This window comes from Delphinus delphis, chromosome 9 (genome assembly GCF_949987515.2).
Source record: "Delphinus delphis chromosome 9, mDelDel1.2, whole genome shotgun sequence".
In the NCBI taxonomy this organism is placed as follows: domain Eukaryota; kingdom Metazoa; phylum Chordata; class Mammalia; order Artiodactyla; family Delphinidae; genus Delphinus; species Delphinus delphis.
In genome coordinates this window covers 16,615,448-16,636,883 of record NC_082691.1, presented here as the reverse complement: position 1 = coordinate 16,636,883, position 21,436 = coordinate 16,615,448, and the positions used below count along the sequence as shown (strand labels likewise).

At 36.7% G+C, this 21,436-nt stretch overlaps 1 protein-coding gene across 3 annotated transcripts in view; it reads right to left on the bottom strand.

The window, feature by feature from the left end:
• Nucleotides 1-1,655: 1,655 nt before the first annotated feature.
• The window catches only part of LOC132430910 (calcium-independent phospholipase A2-gamma), a 134,662-nt gene continuing 114,881 nt past the window's right edge, over nucleotides 1,656-21,436 (bottom strand). For all 3 annotated transcript variants that reach the window (XM_060020232.1, XM_060020234.1, XM_060020233.1), the window contains exons 7-10: nucleotides 20,322-20,379; nucleotides 17,831-18,025; nucleotides 9,336-9,531; nucleotides 1,656-3,523 (exon numbers count right to left, since the gene is read on the bottom strand). In XM_060020232.1, the coding sequence (XP_059876215.1) occupies nucleotides 3,249-3,523; nucleotides 9,336-9,531; nucleotides 17,831-18,025; nucleotides 20,322-20,379 (724 nt within the window). In that variant the 3' untranslated portion in view covers nucleotides 1,656-3,248. The remainder of the gene's footprint in view (nucleotides 3,524-9,335; nucleotides 9,532-17,830; nucleotides 18,026-20,321; nucleotides 20,380-21,436) is intronic.

The following is a 21,436-nucleotide window of genomic DNA, read 5'->3' as shown; positions in this document are numbered from 1 at the left end:
CAGGGCTCGAACCCGTGTCCCCTGCATTAGCAGGCAGACTCCCAACCACTGCGCCACCAGGGAAGCCCCCAGAAGAGTATTCTTTTACTTCTCTTCTTTCCTGAAAAGAAATCCACTCTGCTTTTGGACAAAGGAAAGCACTGGCCTCACTGTTAAGTGAAGGTTATCTCAGGTGAATTACACAGTTCTCCAGATAATCAGTTTCAAGTACAAATGGGGACAAGAATAATTGAAAATGGGTGCACCACCCAACTGGGTGTACCTTTGTTAGAGTGAAAAAAGCTACAGAGACAGGGACAGGGACATGGGAACATAGTTACGTGCCATACTGTGTGGTTTAAGAAAAAAGCTATGGCCAGAGTACACTCGTACCTTGTGCTGTTCAAGAGGGAAATAATCAGCCAAGCAACTGTAAAACAGACGAACTGCATCAGGTTTGGACAAGAACGCAACTTACATACTTGTGATACTTTATTGTACTTGAAATTTGCTTTATTACAATGAATATCCAGAAATATTCTGATTTCCAATTATTTGCATTTTTCTTACACGTACAAGTTGTTCTAGTTGTATATGAATATGCAGTATTTGTGGTCTGAAAGGACTATTTTACACTATCTTTAGAAATCACTGGTACTTTCATAGTTACTTACACTGTGTCTAAAAACTGTAATTTGGATGTTACAAATTGATGTTTTTAGTCACATTACTAGCACTGATACCTGTGAAATATTTAAAACTGTAACTAGAATTATTTCTGGAGTATAGCAGGTTAGGTAATATTTTGAGCATGGAACTTTAGGGGTCCCAGCCCTTCAGTCATTAGCAACCTTACCCTAAGTGAAAAGGGGAGGCAGCTGTCAGCAACTGCTGGGGGGCACCCTATCCCCTCAGACTGCATGCTCACGTTTTGTGACTTCCTTCCTTCTCAGAAGATTCCTTTGACATCTACTTTCTCCTGGATAAAATGTGGTGTGGGAGAGGAAGAGGTAGAGAGTGTAATTACAACCCAGGCCAGGCTCTTTCCACTCCCTAGGAGAAATCCCTAGCAGAAACCCCATCCAGCCAATATGCCTCTAGGGACAACTCTATCTGAGGTACTATTTTTCAAATTCTTTTTTTTTTTTTTTTTTGGCCACGCCACACGGCATGCAGGATCTTAGTTCCCCGACCAGGGATCAAACCTGTGCCCCCCGCAGTGGAAGTGCAGTCTTAACCACTGGACTGCTGGGGAAGTCCCGAGGTGCTTTTTTTTCTTTTAAATACATTTTATTTTATTTATTTATTTTTAATTTTGGCTGTATTGTGTCTTTGTTGCTGCGCGTGGGCTTTCTCTAGTTGTGGCGAGCGGGGGCTGCCGTTCGTCACCGTGAGCGGGCTTCTCATCGCGGTGGCTTCTCTTGTTGCGGAGCACAGGCTCTAGGCGCACAGGCTTCAGTAGCTGTGGTGCTCGGGCTCAGTAGTTGTGGCTCACGGGCTCTAGAGCGCAGGCTCAGTAGTTGTGGCTCATGGGCTTAGTTGCTCCGCAGCATGTGGGATCTTCCCGGACCAGGGCTCGAACCCATGTCCCCTGTGTTGGCAGGTGGATTCTTAACCACTGCACCACCAGGGAAGTCCCGGTGCTATTTTTAATAAACAGTAACATCAGCAGCAAGAACAGAACTGAAATATTACCACCACAGCATTTATTACAGAAATAAGAACTGAAACACCCCAAAAGGACTGAGCTACAAAATAATTTTTATTTTCTATGTTTAAAATAACTGATAAGTTGGATAATTTATTACATTTTCTTTTTAAAACAGACAATTCTTTGCTTCTTTGAAAAGAGCAGATATTTTACCTGTGTAGGACTGAAAATTCATTTTCACACTTCTTCCTATCTTTTGCTTGTACATTTGCAGAATTTACTTTTCAGTTGCCGTTAAGAGGAAATAAAATTTTAGAGGCAGCTCTTCTCATTTTACAAATAAAATATCTGAAGGCCAGAGTGGCTGTCCACCCTCCTCCAGGTCACAAAGAGAAGGGCTCTGCATTGGAGCCCGAGCTGCACCCAGACACTCAGCTCCCCCAGCATCTGTGAACCATGCCTCACTGCCTCTTTGCATCAGTGTTGCAAAGACACAATATGACAATCCCCGTAAGGGGTTTAGCTCTAGTTTACATGTACAAAGCAAAGGACACTCACCTTTTTTCATTTCTCTTCACAAATCTAAACATGGTGAAAGATTTACATGGCAGATAGATAACACAACAAGGATGAATCTGATTAGCATAAACAATGATTCGGGTTGGTGTATATGTTGTTAACCTCTGTGAAGTCCAGATGGTTAAAAGAGTTAAGGTAAAACAAGCCTGACATTTTTTTAAAGCATACTGTTGACAGGTATATTCAAATGCTACAAAGAGAAGAAGGGCTACATTATGAACAATAAATAATTTAAAAATGACATTAGCCTTTTAACATAGATTATTTCAATAGCTTATTTTTGTTAATGATGGGGCATTTTCTCAGTAAATTCAAATAATTACTTTCATAACAGTGAATGCTAAGCTAGAGCTAGAAAAGTTAACATACAGCATTACCTTGAAATTTCAGGGGGAATAAGTGGTTGATTGGAACTTCACCTATCTTTTGGAACCAAACGATGTTGAAATAAACACATTTGGAATAGAAAACTGTATCTAGCTCTTTCATATTTCAAATGTATAAGTCCTCTGATAGAGAGAATCCCATTTTTTCTCTATCTGTTTAGATGATATGACAATAGTAGAAAGCAACATTTGGAATGCAGAATGTAGCTAGTGAAAACCTAAGTGATGTTTAAAGAGATGAATTATTTTAAGAAGAAATTAGCTTTCCACATGAAAGAAAATCAATGATCAAATAAATTTAACTTGAATATGGTGACTAAAGTAAAAATACCAAGTATAATATGACAGCTTTCAGTCCTTGTTTGGCACATATATTAATAAATTTTCAAACATCAAACAATACAACACCAATATGTACTAAAACCAACGGGCACAGTAAGATTCCTAACACGTGGTTAATTATTAACATCATAAAAACCTAATTCCCAGATGAATTCTGTAACCACGCACAACCTCTCTGTACTGTGCAAGCTGGTCCAAACACTGTCTTTTCAGGATTCCCCAGAATTCTAAGCATTTCAAAGGTAGTCATGCTGAACCCCACAATTCCTTATTGAACTCTTCAGTTAGGAGGCTAACTGTGCACACACTCATCACAATTTTGAAAAGAACGGAAGGCCTTCATACATGTCAGTTTTTAGTTTTATCCAATCATTAATTTTCTGCAGAGTTGTTTTTTCTTGACTTAATATTTTTGCAAGTTTTTTCATTTTTTCTTCATTTCTTTCTATGTACTTCAACCCCTCCAACTGCAGCTGATCCAGCTTTTCATTTCGACTTTCATCTAGAGGTATGTTTTCACAAATAACAGGATTAAATCTAAAATAGGTGTCAGGAGGTAACAGACCATCAAGCATTACGTGGACTTCTGTTAAAACAAACAGAGGATAGGGTGAATTAAAAAATCGAGTTATTCTGCAATGATCTAATTTTACGTTATTTACAATTATCCAATTTTAGGCAAATTACAAAGCCTCGCTTACTTCCACACTCCAGCTAAATAACAGCAGGAGTAAAGAATCCATAATATTGAATATAACTATGAAATGAAATTCATCTCCCAAAATACGCCATATAATTCTGATAAATTAGGACCCCTGCTTCAGGACTCTCTTCTCTGTTTTCGGTCATACTGTTAGCCACTGCTGAAATGCCTTTCCAACCTTCCTTTTTTGTTTTTTAATTTCTTTTTTTATAAATAATTTTTATGGGAGTACATGTTTTTTAATTTCTTGAGATCATCTTTATTGAGGTACAATTTACATACAATAAGATTTGCCGATTTTAAGTGTCTAAATTGACGGGTTTTGACAAATACATACACTGTTACCACCGCAACAATCATGACATAGAACATTTTCTGTCATCCCAAAAGCTTCTTCATGCCTTTTTATGGTTGGTCCTCCCTTACCCTTTGCCTTTTCTAGAATTTCATATAAACAGAATCATAAATATATATAGCGCTTCTGGGTCTGGTTAGCTTCTTTTACCCAGCAAAATGCTTCTGAATTACATGTTGCAGCATGGATCAGTAGTTCCTTCCTTTTTATCGCTAAGTAGTAATCCACTGTATGGATATAACACAATTTGTTCTCTCCGGTCTGGTTCTCTTCTGTTTTTAGCTATTAGAAATAATCCTAAATCATTTTGTAGATATATGGTTCCATTTCTTTTGGGTAAATACTCAGAGATGATATTTCTCATTCATATGGTAAAAGTTTATTTATCTTATTAAGAACCACAACACTGTTTTCCAAATGGTTGCACCATTCTGCACGCCAACCACCAGGATATCTTAGTTCCCACTGTTCCACATCTTTGCCAAGACTTAGTACTGTCGGTCTTAATTTTAATCATTTTAGAGGATGTGTACTGGGATCTTGTGGTTTTAATTTTCATTTCCCTAAGGACTAATAATGTTGAAAAGTCTTCCATGTACTTCTTAGTCAACTGTACATCTTCTTCAGTGAAGCGTCTGTTCAAATAAACGCTTGGCCATTTTTTTCCCCACTGAATTTTTGTTTTCATCTCTGTATATTCCTTATATTATACAATGTAAGCATTTTCTATATATATTGCATCTGATTATACATTTGGTTCTGAAGATGGATCAAACATATTTTACTAATATTTTATTTCAGTCTATAGCTTGTCTTCATTTTATTAAAAGTGTCTTTTGAAGAACAAAATTATAACTTGATGAAGTCTAATTTATCTGTTTTTCCTGTTATGTCCACATTTATTGTGTCCTATCAAAGACTCTTTACTTAACCCAAGGTTATTAAGATTTTCTCCAGGGTATTCTAGATGATTTGCAGTTTTAACTCTTGTATTTAGGTCTGTGATCCATTTCCAGTTAGGTTCTGTGTATGATGTGAAGGGTCAAGGTTCAATTTTTAAAATACAGTTATCTAACTGTCGCAGTACTATTTGTTGAAAAGATTATCCTTTCCTCATTGAATTACCTTTGTCAAAAATCTTTTGAGCATACATGTCTGGATCAATTTCTGTACTATTAGGTATCACTGATCTTCTGTCTGTCTTTATGCAAATACCACCATTGCTTACTGTAGTTTTATAGTCTTGAAATCAGGGGGTCTAAGTCCTCCAATTTTTTTTTTTTCAAAATTGTTTTGGTTATTCTAGGTCCTTCCCATATTCATATAGATTTTATAGTCATCTTGTTAATCCCTACTCCAGAAAAAGTCCGTTTTCATTTACATAGCAGTTGCATGAAGTCCATAGATCAATCTGTGGTCTGCCACCATAACAATACCGAGATTTTCAATTCATGAGCACGGTACTGATATATCGATTTATTTAGGCCTTCTTTAATTTCTCTCTGTAGTAGTGTTTTGTAGTTTCTCCTGCTCAGGTCTTGCATATAATTTGTTAAATAGTTTCTTAAGTATTTAATATTTTGATGCTATTATAAATAATATCTGTGTATATATTTAATTTCAATTTCTAATTGTTCATTGCTAGTATGCAGAAATACAATTGATTTTTATTGACCTTATATTCTTCAACTTTGCTAAACTCACTTATTAGTTCTAGTAGATTTTTATAGATTCCTTAGAATTGTCAGCATAGACGACTAGGTTGTCTGTAAATATTTACTTTTCATTTCTAATCTATATGCCTTTTATTTCCTTTTCTTGCCTTACTGCACAGAAAAGGACCTCCGGTACAACACTAGCTGGAAGCGAGGAGAAACATCTTACTCTGCTCCTCATCTTAAGTAGAAAGGATTTGGTCTTTCACCACTAAACACGATGCCACCTCTAGCTTTTTCATAGAGGCCCTTTATCAGACTGAGGAAGTTCCCTCCTGTTCCTAATCTGCTGAAAGTTTTTCTCATGAATAGTTGATGAACTTTACTAAATGCCCTTTCTGCATCTGTTGAGATTATCATAAATTTTTCCTTCTTTTTGTCTGTTCATACAGTGAATTATATTGATTTTTTGGAATGTTAAGCCAAACCCATACTCCTGAGATGTACCCTATTGGATTATGCTGTATTCTCCTTTTTATATACTGCTGAATTCAATTTATTAGTATATTTTAAGGACTTCTGCATATGTATTAACAGGGAATATTGATTGGTATTTTAATATTTTTAATAATGTTTTTGCCAGGTTTAGGTGTCAGGGTAATGCTGGCTTTAGGAAATGAGCTGGTAAGTATTTATTCTTCTCTTTTCTCCATGTTTTTGTACAGAATTGCTATTAATCTTATCAACTGTATTTTTCATTTCACACATTACATTTTTCACTTCTACAGATTTGATTTGGGTCCTTTCTATATCATCCATTTCTCTCCTCATCATGTTCAAATCTTCCTCTATCTCACTGAACATGGAGTATACTTAGAATAGCTGTTGTAACATCCTCTGTCTGCCAATTCTCTCATGTTTCATATCTAGGTCTGTTCTCACTGATCGGATTTTCTCCTGGTTAAATGTACCTTTTCATGCTTCTCTGTATGCCTGGTAATTTTTTAATTGCATGCCAAACATTGTGAATCTTATATTTTTGTGTGCTGGAATTTGTTGCATTCCTTTAAATATTGCTGGCTTTTATTCCAACAGTGGATGCTGTTAACTGGAACTCAGTTTGATCTTTTTGAGAATTGCTTGGAAGCTGTGTTAGGGTGGACCCAGAGCACCCTTCAGTCTAGAACTAATCTGATGTCACTACTGAGACCATACCCTTCTGAGGACTCCACTGCACATCCCACACATTACAAGGTCTTTCTAATTTAGGTGATGGAAATCTGAGCTGCCTGGTCCCGTGTGAGCCCCAAGCGTTGTTCTATTTAATCCTTTCTGGGGTAATCTGCCTTGGGTAGTTTCCTCACATGCTTGCACACAACACAGATCAGTACTCAAGGGGACTCCTCTGCATAGCTCTAGAGCACTCTCTCTATGAAGCTGCCTTCTCTGTAGTATTTTGCCCACAAATTCTAATTTCCTTGGCCTCTTTGCATCCCAAACGCTGTTTTCTGAGAGCCTGGGACTGTCCTGCTTGAGTTCCCCACTCCTCATGCTATCACCTAGAAACAAGCTGGGCAATCATGTGATTACTTCATTTATTTTCCCTCTCTCAGGAATCAGTGGCCTTGCCATCTGTCATCTAATGTCTGAAAACCATTGCTCTGTACAGTTCCCCACTTGAGTTTGAGTTCCCCACTCCTCATGCTATCACCTAGAAACAAGCTGGGCAATCATGTGATTACTTCATTTATTTTCCCTCTCTCAGGAATCAGTGGCCTTGCCATCTGTCATCTAACGTCTGAAAACCATTGCTCTGTACAGTTTTCTAATGATTTAAGGTAGGAGGAAATATATGGCTTCTATTATTCCATCATGGCCAGAATTTGAAGTCTGAATCCTCTTTTCAAATGTCCAGACCCTAACTATCTTTTAAGACCCATATCGAGTCTAATTTGCTTCTTGTAAATTGTCTACAGCAGTCTAGTTTAGTTTTCTCATAGGCTTAACCGTCTACATCTATTCACCATTTATTCGGCAACTGATAATATATTAGACTGAACCAAACGACACTGTTGTTTCTACACATCGATAACCATCTAGTATCAGCAATTACATATGTTTCACTCTTAATTCTTCATTAACTAGAATGCAAGTGAATGAAAGCAGCATTTCATATTTCCTGAAAATTTCAAATGAGCCCATCACATGGTTTGCACAAGGTATACATGTAAGTATTATGAGACTGGGTGATCAAAGCCATTTTTTCCTAAGACTGCTTACAGTAAGAATATTTTATTGATTTGACAAAATTTCAGATAGTGAAAAATCCAGAATGTCACCTTTTCTTGGGTTATCATTTAATAGATAAACATCCTTAGTGGGGAGTTTAAGAGCCTCATGTAGGCTAATGACTCAGTCACTAACATGACAATATAGAAAGAATGAGATTCAGAAGCAAGGGGCTGTTAACTGTGAACAATAACTTTTACAAATTTAATAACAGATTTCACATAGGACTGAAAAATAATATAGTAAAATAAGGAGATCTAGACCTCAAGGCCCAAACTAGAAAGTCAACAAGTACTGACTGCCTACTATGTGCCAGGCATTGCAGTCCACACAGTGAACAGGAGAAGTTCCTGCTTACATCCTGGTGGGCTACAGAGACCATAAGCAATTCAACAAGCAAACATGTAATATATTGGGTTGGCCAAAAAGTTTGTTCGGGTTTTTCGTACCGCCTTACCGGAAAACCCGAATGAACTTTTTGGCTAAACCAATACATCCATAATGAGATAAATGCTCTAAGAAGGAAAAAAAAGAAAGAAAGAAGCAGGATAAGGGGTTACAGTGAGTGAGATGGTGACGGGTTTAGAAAGTGATCAGAAAAGGCTCTCTGGGGAAGTGATACCTCAACAGAGACCTGAATGAAGTGAGGGTGGGAATCAAGCATGTATCTGGGGGAAGGCCTTACAAAGAGAAGACAACAATTCCCTGAGGCAGGAGCCTTCCTAGCAAGTCTGAGAAACAGCAAGAGTTATAGCGTAGCTGGACACACTTTATACAGGAGACACGTCCTGAGAGAGGGGGAAGACGCATTCAAAGGCCAGGTCCTTCCAGGGCCTGGTGAATTTCAGTGAATGAGGCTTTTGGATTTTGTTCTGTGATGGGAAGCGTAGATGGTTTTGAGCCGGGTAAAGATGTGATTTAATTTAGATTTTAAAAGGACCACTTGGGCCTTTATATGAAGACTAGATTACAGAGGCAGCCAGAGTGGAAGTATGGACTTATTCCAGTTTGCCGCCACATTACTAAATAATCGAAATTCCATAAGTACTCTGATTCTCTCCCTGTTACCATGTGTTTATCTAAACCAACCTGACACCTTTCCTTTTCCCTGTTTCTTAAGAGTCTCCAACCAAGCCTTTGTGCTATTCCTGCTTCAGCTACTTCTCCAGCTGTAAGGAGGCCAAGGTAGCTCTAGCTCCCACATGGAGAAATCACTACTGCAGGGTTACTGGGAAGAAATAAGTGACGAGAAAGAGAAACGACAAACACCTGCTCCCATGTGCTTCCTAAGCCTACGACAGAGACATAACAACATACTCTTTGCAGTGAGCATCAGCATATTCTATCAGAAACCGAATTCTAGAAGTACGTTAAGGCAGCAAATAAACAGACTAACCTTCTGTGTCTGTAGCACTGTTGATAACGTTAGACAGTTTGGTTTTCAGGCTCGTGTGTGTCGCGGTGTTTCTCACGTCACTCTCATAACGTCCAGTGCCCAAGGATACTATGCACTCTAATGGGACGTCTGGCCAAAGACATTTACACTCGTGTATTGCTAACGCTGAAGGGTTATTCAGGAGCAAACCTCCATCCTGCAAAACATAAGTCAAGCAAATACAGGACAGAACTCTTCAAAGTGAAATTCTCTTTTACAAATATGAAAACAAATTATATTTTCAACAGTTTGAAATTTACTCACCAGGATAGCTGAACTATGTAATAAACTGAACAAATTATTTAAAAACAAGAGATTCCTTTCAAGTGAATTTATTTTATATACTACAGGTGCAAAAGAAGTCATGTGAAAACTCACTGGCCTCACTGGCTTTACTAAACTTTCCTTTCCTGTTACAAAAGTCTCTGAACTTCTTCTTGGATTGCTCTGTATATTTTGCTCAAAACTACTGAAATGAACTGAATTAGTTTTTTAAGATTTTTATCCTTGTTTAGTGGTTAATACAGATTCTGTATAAAATCTAACAAAAGAATTGTGGTTCTACCAAACAAACAAGACCAGTTCTTTCACAAGTCTAATATAACCAAATTTATTAATTTAAGTTGAAATTTTATTAACAATACAATTTCAAAGTACCAAATTCATTTACTGCAGATACAACCTAAACAAAGCAGGCAACTTTATAGTTCTAAGCATTTATCAATGCTTCAAAATAAGCATTGATTTCGAAGACTCCACAGGGCAGGAAGGGTAAAATATGCTGATAGAGTGCTCTAAGAATGTAGCAGAATAAAAGTATGTAACCAAAGACAAATATCATATGATATTGCTTATATGTGGAATCTTAAAAAAAAAAGATACAAATGAACTTATTGACAAAACAGAAATAGACCCACAGACATAGAAAACAAACTTACAGTTACCAAAGAGGAAAGGGGAGGGGGGAAGAACAAATTAGGAGGTTGGAATTAACATATACACACCACTATATATAAAATAGATAAACAACAAGAACGTACTGTATAGCACAAGGAACTGTACTCAGTATTCTGTAATAACCTATATGGGAAAAGAATCTGAAAAAGAATAGATTTATATAAAAATGTATAACTGAATCACTTTGCTGTATACCTGAAACTAACAAGACATTGTAAATCAACTATACTTCAATTTAAAAAAGTTTCAAAAAAAAAGTATATTAACTAGTCTCACATTCCTGGGATAAACCTCACTTGGTATTAGTATATCCATTCAATTTTGAAAAGCTATAAACTGTTAGAAATTATTCCTTCTAATGAGCCCAAATCTCCCTCCCTGTAACCTGTACCTACTAATTCTAGACTTGTATTTTGAAGCTACATGAAATTCAATATCTTGTAATCCTACGGTCTGGCCATTCATGAATTACTTGCAGTTTTCAGAAGGAGTCACATTCTCTTGCCTTCAGGGTTCTGCACATGCTGTCAACTCAAAATTCTCCTTCCCCAGCCCCCTTCTTTGCTCAGCTCCCACTTATTCTTCAAAACATGGTCCAAGAGTCATTATTCCCCCAAGAACCTAACTGAAATAATCCTAACATACTTAGTAGAAAACAATCCATTTCTACTGGAAGATAAGACAATGCTGAATTCTGTACCAGTACATTAAAAAAGAATTTTGAAAAAACATGCTTTCTGCAAGAATGGGAAGAGAAATACAACCTTAAATTGTCATGCAGTAATGCAGTACATATTTTAAATGAAGACACCTTTATTATAGTAATTCAAAGAGGCCAAAAAGCATGTAGTGACTATAGTTTTGGGGACCACTATCCTTGTGTGTGCTGAGTTTGACAGCAGATGAACTGAGACTATACCTGCTGGAACCGATCACCCGCTTGCCTCAAAGAACAAGTAGGAACTAAATTCACATGTCATTTGAAACTCCACGTGCCTTGCCTCGTTACTGTAATGGCATTTAATTCTCTGAGCTTCCTGGCCACTGACACAGTCCAATACTCCTTCCCCGCATCCTAAACCCTTCCACTGTGCTCTGTGGAATTGTTAAAACTCCCAACGTAGTCTCACCTACTTCTGAAAGTGCTCTCTTCTTCTTTTTTTTTTTTTTTTTGCGGTACACAGGCCTCTCACTTGCTGTGGCCTCTCCCGCTGCGGAGCACGGGCTCCGGATGTGCAGGCTAGCGGCCATGGCCCACGGGCCCAGCCACTCCGCGGCATGGGGGATCCTCCCGGACCGGGGCACAAACCCGCGTCCCCTGCATCGGCAGGCGGACTCCCAACCACTGCGCCACCAGGGAAGCCCCTTTCTTCTTTGACTAAGCAGAAACACAGCTCTTCCCTGACATTATTTCCCAGGAGGTGTTGATTCTTTCATATCTCAGTGGCTAGGAGGAGGGATGATGTCTTACTTGTTTTAGCATCCCTTCCAGACCATTATTAGTCCTAATTCACTTGGGAAATTCATGCTCTTTAAAGGCTCTGCTATTCAGCCAAGCCACCACTTCCGCATCACTGTTGTCACCTAGCAACCTCCCCAGTCAACTAATTAAGTCAGCACCTGGCTCACAGACTTTCTATCTATCCCATGTAGAAAGGGGTGGAAATTCTTTTTACTACCCCATGTGACTTCACATCTTTGTAACACCTTGGACTCTCAGTTCTCAATCTTATCTTCAAAAAATATTCTTTTATCTACTCTCCAAGATCACACATTAGCTCTTGTTATCAAAATAAACGGAATCATGCAGTATGTGGTTTTGGGGTCTGGGTTCTTTCACCTAGAATAATGCTTTGTGAGATCCATCCGTGTCATTGTGTATGTCAGTAATTAACTCCTTTTTACTGCTGAGGAATATTTCATTATTCAGATGTATCACAGTTTGTTTATCCATTCAGCAGTTGAAGGGAACTATTTTTAAATTTAGCTATCTATGTATCTGTTGAAAGTCATGAATTGGCTAGGCATTTGTATTATTCGACTGCAAAAATCTACTTGGACTCATTAAATGTGGATAGTAACAAGTTATTTCCTAAAGGCTTTCCCAAGTACAAATTTTAATTTAATCCTTTCAACTATTTCCTTTGTTCTCAATTAATATGAATGATACCCATCCCATATTTCATTTCTAATTTAGCAAAAAAGTTATTTCTTTATTATATTATTTTTATCTTAAATTCTATACTTACACTCTGTGTAACTTCTAATCATCTGGGTATTTTATTTTCTATTATTTTATTTATTTTTAACATCTTCATTGGAGTGTAACTGCTTTACAATGGTGTGTTAGTTTCTGCTTTATAACAAAGTGAATCAGCTATACATATACATATACATATATCCCCATATCTCTTCCCTCTTGTGTCTTCCTCCCACCCTCCCTATCCCACCCCTCTAGGTGGTCACAAAGCACCGAGCTGCTCTCCCTGTGCTATGCAGCTGCTTCCCACTAGCTATCTATTTTACATTCGGTAGTGTATATACATCCATGCCACTCTCTCACTTCGGCCCAGCTTACCCTTCCCCCTCCCCACGTCCTCAAGTCCATTCTCTACGTCTGCATCATTATTCCTGTCCTGCCCCTAGGTTCTTCAGAACCCTTTTTTTTTAGATTCCATATATATATACACACACACACACACACACACACACACACACACACACACACACACATATATATGTTAGCCTAAGGTATTTGTTTTTCTCTCATCTAGGTATTTTACATGAAACACTTCTTCATTATTATAAAAGCTATAAAGAAGGATTAGAGAAGACAAAAAGGGGAGAAAAGAAGGGGCAAACAAGGCTTACCAAGAATTGATAATAGTAAAATTAATCCCACATCAAAAGTTGCCACGTTTTCAATAGTTTTAATAGCCATGCTTCAAATTAAATCCCTGTTCCTTAAACTTTACTTGCTTTCCATCAAAAAAGTGCAGAAGTTCACATTTTTGGCACTCACTTTAGTCCAGTGGTGAGGCACACCATTCCTTAAGCTCTGTTTAGTTAGCCTACTCTCGTCAAGACGCCTCTGCTGTCAGCAAGTCCTTAGGCTAACGTTATGTCTACGGGATCTCCTGAAGCCTTTCCATTCATTACAGTATTCATACTCACAGTTAGTTACTGTGTACTTGGTGTTTGTCAGCCACTGCTCATGCTAGGTGCTGAGGTAAAACAGACTTGAAAAATACTTATTAAATAAATTGATGCTTATCTTTCAGAAGTACACACACGATTGTATTTTAACTGCAGTACATCAGGCATGTACTTAATAGCCTAATATTTAGATACTTTTTATTGCTTTTAATGTATATTTAATCATTTCAAATCATAAATCAGAATTTATACCAGAAAATAACCACTGGGCAACACGAATGCCTCTTGATCATCTCATCTTATTTTTTAGGGTTTAATATTTTTATTTTATTTTTTAAGAAACTCTTTTTTTTTTTGGCCACGCTGCGCAGCTTGCAGGATCTCAGTTCCCCAACCAGGGACTGAACCTGGACCATGGCGATGAAAGCACCAAATCTTAACCACTAAACCACCGGGGAACTCCCTATAGGGTTTTTAAAAAATTTGTTTTTTATTATGTTAAAATATATATAAAATTGGTCCTTTTAACCTTTTTTAAGGTTACAAGTCAGTGGCATTAATAACATTCAGAATGTTTTACAATTATCACCACTATCTATTTCCAAAACGTTTTTATCACCACAAACAGAATCTGCAACCATTAAGCAATGACTCCCCAACCTCCCCTCCCCATCCTATTTCTATCCTAATCAACTATTCACTCTTTATACATAAACTCAGAAGAAGACTTCTTTGTAGAGCCAATCCTGACAAAATAAATCACATCTTTTACACTACTTCTTAACCCTGTACATATTTTTATTATTGAATTTATCATCTCATTCTGTAACTCTGTTTGTATTCTCCTGGTTTGAGCTATTTGAGGGTAAGATCCAGGAAACACAAACAATATGCTAGCAATTATTAAAAACCTTTATATTTTTTATGGTTAACACAGGGCCTGGCACTGAGTAAGCACTCACTACATTTTTGTCCAGTTATAATGAAAATTATTAGTTGTGGCCTGGCACAGGCATAATTTAGCACAGAAAATGCTAGGCAGGCTCTTTCTGCTAAAAACACTCTTTATCTGGAAAGTTTATATGAAATATCATAATTCGTTTTATGTTAATGTATGCTGAGCTCTGAACGTAACCTTTTAAAATGTAAATAAAGTCTAAAAGAAATAATATATTAGAATCTGCCATCAAAACCTTCAGCGCAAGCTAATTTATCAGGATCTTTCTCCAAAGACAGTGAATAAATGATTTAATTTTGGAGGTTGAGATGGAAAAAGATAAGAGAGAAGGGATATGCATATGACCAAACTCATCAGATTGTATATATCAAGTATGTGTAGTTTTTTTTATCAATTTTACTTCAATAAAGCTGTTAAAAAGAGAGAAGGGATAATGTTGTGTAAAAAGTATTATTTGATAAATATGATGCTACTTGGATGGGGTAGAGAAATAATACATTGGAAGCTACTCAAAAAGAATTCTTCCTACTTTATAATTTCCTAGGACATCTAATAAGCCTTGTAATACTGTAATAACACTCTTCTCTTTACAAAGACAAATGAAATCTACCTATCTACTGACTCATACCTCTTAATTACTTATAGCAGTGCTTTCAATAACTGTTCAAATAGAATATAAATGTATAATTTATACTTTACCTGATAAATGTATAATTTATACTTTACCTGAAAAAGGATACGAACTTTCATTAAAACGTATGTCAGACATGACAGTTAAAGATTTTAAAAATGAGACTGGAAATACTGAATATAATTATTCTAAGAACTAAGGATAAGAGGATTGTAATAAGTAGCGTATTTTAGTTTTAAACTTCTTGGCAACTTTTGAAGGGTTGGAAAGGAACTTTGCTTGAATGTTTTGTTTAAGCAATTAAGATCATTCACACCTTAGAATACTCTAATCAACCTTTCATGGTGTCTTTAAAGGAGAAAAATATCCCTCTTCCTCAAGTATCCTGAAAAGGATACGCAGTAAGAAAAATATTTGCTTAAATAAGGTTTGCTTAGACTCCAGCTTCCTTCTGAATATTCTTAAGTTAGATGTGCCAGTCTTTTTGGAATCAAGTCACTGGTTTACATGAACGTATATTCTCTGTATATGTGGTGACATGCATTATTTTTTAATTTTTTACTTATTTTATTTTAATTTATTTATTTTTACTTTTGGCTGTACCACACATGTGGGATCTTAGTTTCCTGACCAGGGATCGAACCTGCACCTGCTGCAGTGGAAGCATGGAGTCTTAACCACCGGATCACCAGGGAAGTCCACACTTTTTAATTTTTTTAAATTGAAGTATAGTTCATTTACAATATCATGTTAGTTTCAGGTATACAGCACAGCCATTCAGTTTTTTATATATATATATATATTCTCCTTCAGATTCTCTTCCGTTATAGGTTATTACAAAATACTGAGTATGTTTCCGTGTGTAGTTATATGCTTTAAATAAAATTTATGTAAGAAGTTATTTTAATCTGTAGATCAGCCTAAGTTCAAAGATTATAGTCATCAAAATAAAAATTGCTATGAATGGAAAGGAATATCATTAGCTTATCTGAAATGGAAGAAGAACCACTGAATTACTCTGGTTTGTTATTTGTATTCTACAAGACTGAATTAAACCTTAGAACTACTTCCTCTTAGATAAAGAATAATGAGCAAATGAGATAACTTCTTTGGGAGTCTGGGAACATATGGTCCTGAAATGCAGTAACTTAATTGAGACTTTCACTAGTATTTGGCGTAACTGCAATTTTGTAGCATGACAACCATCTTAAAGTCGTAAGTTACAAACCTAAACTATTATATTCCCAAATACAGTGTAATTTCTCCATTTATGACATGGTGAAAATACTATGGAATATGGAGAAACTGTTGTTACAAACAGCAAGATACATATTAAAATAAAATTTTAATTTTGACTAATAAGTCCTGAAATCTATGTCAGAAAGAAACTCTACAGTTAGCACTTTCTGCCCTGAGGGGGTGGGATAAAGCGGACAAAGGCAGGAAGGGGAAGTGCCTTACATAACTCTGCAATGACTGATCTGACCAAGTGGGAAATAGTCTGCATTGACTCCAAAGATGAAAGGAACCCATTTTCATCTCCTAACTACTAAGATTATGACATTACTTCTGGTAAGACAGAAAGAAAATGGGATAGCTGAAAATGGGATAACATTTAAAAATATATCTAAGCTGTTACATAAAATTATAGGAGAAAATAAAACTGATAACCACATTTTAGTTATTATAATATTGACACATGTAAATTAAAATTATATAGTTGATATGTAGTTTATATAGCAGATCTGTGAGCTTTTGAACATCTAAAAATCCTTGGCAAAATATGTTTTCTTCTCAACATATATGTGAATACCAAGTGCATACCAGTGAGTGGAGAGGAGAGTTAAGGTTATTGACTCCGTCAAAGGAGAATGCAGTGGGATAGCATATAAAAAATTAAGCATATGTTAAAAACATATATTTTGGAAGTATCAGCTCAAAAGCTCTGTTGACTTTTATCAGTATAAGTTATGAGTTCAGATTTCCAAAAATAGTGGAAAAACTTGACAAAGAAAAAATTTATGATAAATAAATGAGTCTATGTCAGAGGAAGTATACATCATTCAACATCATAGAAATAATGTTCAACTTAATAGATCATTTAGCCATAAATTTTAAAACAGTGTAATTATAGATAGCATCCTAACTCTGTCACTTAACAGCTGCAACCCTAGTCCAGTTACTTAGCTTTTCTTAAGACTCCAATTTCTCATCTGCAAAATGGAAATCACTCTATCTGCCTCATAAGCAGTGAGGATTGTATGAGGAGATGCACACAAAGGACTACATAGGTGTCTGGCACCTAGCTAACCTAATGAGTGTTTACTATTATTATTTTATTACATCATCTCCTTCCAACTACGTCCACCAAAACTGTCAAACAGACGGCATTCTGCATTTTCAGTGACTGTGTTTCACTTTTAATTTTTATTACATTTGGAAAGCCAAGCATACATACTACTTCATTTTCCTATCATATTAAAATTGTCATAACTGGCCATGAATCACATTACAGAAGATACAAATAAATCTTTCCTAAAATATGCTCTCAAGCCAGAAGGCTTGTTAAGTTAATTTAAGAAAAACAAACAAGAAGTACAACTATCTTGTACCGCACGCACATCTTTTGCCACATGGAGACACGAGGAAAGTCTCCTTGGTTGATCCCTCTGTAAGTTCAGGTGACATTTAATAAGCGCTGACTCTTTTTAATTATGTAAAGTTTTAGAAGATAAACCACATTAGTCAACTTACCTGATGAAGATCATTTCCCAACACATACTCTGCAAAGTAGCCGGGAGCAGCAGATGAGGCTCTAATGGCCTGCCACATTTTATACTGACAGCCTCCCAAATAGTGAGAGTTGACTCCAGGAAAATGTCCATAGTTTCTGAACACAAAGGCTTTTGGCGTTATCCCTCTGTTCACTATGGTACTTACTGCAGCTACCTAGTAAATTAAAAAGTGAACAATACGCACTGTAAGCAGCAATATTTGGGAACTGTAAAAATTAAATATTATTTAGTAGTATGAACAATCTACAACTCCACCCATCAAGATAAATGTATAACATAACTATAATATTAATCAAAGGGAAGCAGATCCTTTCAAATAGGTATTTCTTTACAGGAAAATAGATACACGGGCTGAGACAATTTTGAGAAATGCATTATAAGAGAACAATAATAAAAGATATTTTTTGACTACATGATTTGAATAGTTATTGAAAAAGACACGGAAGAAAGCATAAATTTGCAGACCTTTATATAATAATTGATACTGCAGTAGTAGCAATGAATAAAAACTACTTAAAGATGAATAAGTATACTATTTTCATATCATTTATAAATTAGTCATTGTTTCTGTGCTCTTTGAAAGCATTATGACTTTAGTAACTGAAACTCTGACACTAAACAAACTCTCAAGGCTTTCTGATTGTAGTTAATAAGCGGTAGCTGGACAATTTTTTTTTTTTTTTTTTGCGGTTCGCGGGCCTCTCACTGTTGTGGCCTCTCCCGTTGCGGAGCACAGGCTCCGGACGCACAGGCTCAGCGGCCATGACTCACGGGCCCAGCCGCTCCGTGGCATGTGGAATCTTCCCAGACCGGGGCACGAACCCGTGTCCCCTGCATCGGCAGGCGGACTTTCAACCACTGCGCCACCAGGGAAGCCCGCTGGACAATTTTTTATTGAAAAAAACAATGTTTATCACCCAGGGTCTCAGATTTTCTCAGTGTCAGCTGAATTTATGTAAAATGTGATGTATCCTAATGATCTGCAATATAAACTTAAGAGGCTGAAAGGTAATGGTGAGGGCTAAATTGTTAGGTCTCCATGCCAAGCCGTCAGGGGCCTGTGTGCTTTGCTATTTTATAAACCAAAAGTCACATTCCAAGTTCGTGTGAGTGACCCAAGTGTGTCTCTAGGCCACTGTGGACAAGAGCTGGCCCTACACTAAAATCCAGAGGGTCTTTCCATTAATTGGTATACAGGCAGGCTCGATTAAGAAACGTGTCAATGGCTGCCTCATTTATCACGAGTGAAGTATTTTTTGAGATTTCTGCAGTTCCCCCACACCCACTCTATTCTTTTATTTTTAAGTTGGCAATTCTCACAATTTAAGAACAAATAAACAAGAAGCCCTGAAGATACAAGAGAATAAACAAGAGGTGCAGTGTGTATCTTAGGGTCCTCTCCAATGAGCTAGTGCATTTCATTATCATGGCCTCACGTGGTCTGACGGAGCTACCCCTCCAGCCTCACTGCACACGCTGCCCTAGGATCCTTAGGCTCCAGCCTTCAAGAACTCTTTCAGGGCCTGCATTTCTCCATGGATCCTTCTGTACACACGGTTCCCTTTGCCAGGAACACTCATCAGCCTTCACACTGAGACCGCAAAGCCCACTTCCTTAGAGCAGTCTCCCTCACGTCTCTAAATATATGCTTTCAGAGAACTGTTTTTGTGCTCCATAGCACTTATTTTGGGAAAACTGTATCTCATTTGTGTGATCATTTGATTAATGCTTACTTTGCCCCACTGGACTGTAAACTCCATGTATGCGTTCACTCACTAACGTAGCCAAAGTCCCTAGCATTATGCTGGCACATGGGGTAACATAATTAATATCTAAAGAATGAATAAAAATATGTGTAAGCAAGAGTGAAAGAGCAATAGAGGGAGCTGTATTTGATTTTTTCTGGTTACAGCTTGTCATTCAAGAATAAACACAACCTGCATGGGATTTCTGCGTACATAAACCCTTATTCCTTAATCAAATAATGAATTTTATTAAAGAACACAAAACTCAAGCAATACTCAGATCACTGGGTTTCAAACAAAGTAAATAAAAGGAGAAGCTGAACTGAGACTGATTCTAGTGACATTAACATTTAAAAAACTGGGATTCCATTTGTATATTAATTTAATATTTATCTAAGAGGCACATAAAGTTTCTTTAAAAAAATCTGGGAGGAAATGCCACAATTTTCCTTAAATACCTAGATTTGATTAACCCTATAATAAAATAATTCTTTATCTTTAGTCCCAGTCTTCCATGTTCTTAAACTTTCGTTATACTTTTACTTGATATAGAAAAGGTCCAATGATCACATTCTGTACCTTCACAGAATGAGCCAATATATAAGGAATCAATATAATCTACTAAAAGAGCTTCCTTCATAATAAATCCGTTCACCTGACCTTCAATCCCAATTACGTGTTATATTTAGGAGACTCTAAACTTACCTTAGGGCACATGGGGTTTCTTGCTGTTTCAATCATTAGTGAAGATCCCATTCTATCCCTTTATTAAAGGAGAAGAATTAAAGTATATCAATTTTATTTCCCAACATCAGAGAACATACACTATGCAATTACTGTTGGCTCATGGCTTGTCAAAACCATGCAGGACATAAAAGTAGTATAAGAATCTCCTCTAGGAAGCTTATAATCCAACTAATGCACATAAAACAATATATAGTTATCCATTAACCTCTGATTCAAACTGCAAGTAGGTACAATTCTGAGGGGGGCAATCAATACAGGCTGCAGTATCTGGAAAAGATGCACAGAGGTGTAGCTTAAGAAGGACACCAACCATGGCAAGAAAACACATTAAAAACCAGGACATGTCCAGAGTAAAGGCACAGAGGCAGAACAACTTGATGTTTTCAGGGTCCTCCTGACAGGACAAAGGAGCTGTGTTGAGATAAGCCTGCAGAAGTATGGCAGACTAGTTGCAGAACAGTCTAAAAACCAGGTCAGGATACTCAGACTTCAAACCTGCTTTAGCAATATAGAGCCTATGCCACCCCCCAAAAATGCTTTTTAAATCATCTGAGTTGACATTTGAATTACTGCAACATAATAGAAATTGTCCGTGGGTAGCAATTTTCACAACTCCATTATAAGGTAATTTTATTTCAGTGCAGACTTGTTCCAGACTTAAAAATTATGTATTTTCCCCCTGTACTGAATACAAAGACTATGTTTTTTGACCAACCTGACTCAGTAAGGAAAAACATTTTTCTAATGACATTTTTTCAAGTGACACTCATGTTTCACAAATAGAATATTACTGAATTTCACATAGTTACAAATTAGGTAGTAATCTACCCATTATTATCTTTTATAAATACAATGTAAAATGCTTTCTAAAACAGACAAGATCTTTGTCTTTCCCAACCTGATCTGTGTGTTTCCTTGGAATGAAGATCAACGCAATTTTATTCTCCTAAGGGTCTTTTCACTTTATCTTTTCATAGAAATCTTGCTGTAAAATTGGGACAGAGATACTAGAAGCATGCTGCTTTCACACTTAAAGCAAAGTTCACATTTATTTTTTGTTTAAACCTTGATTT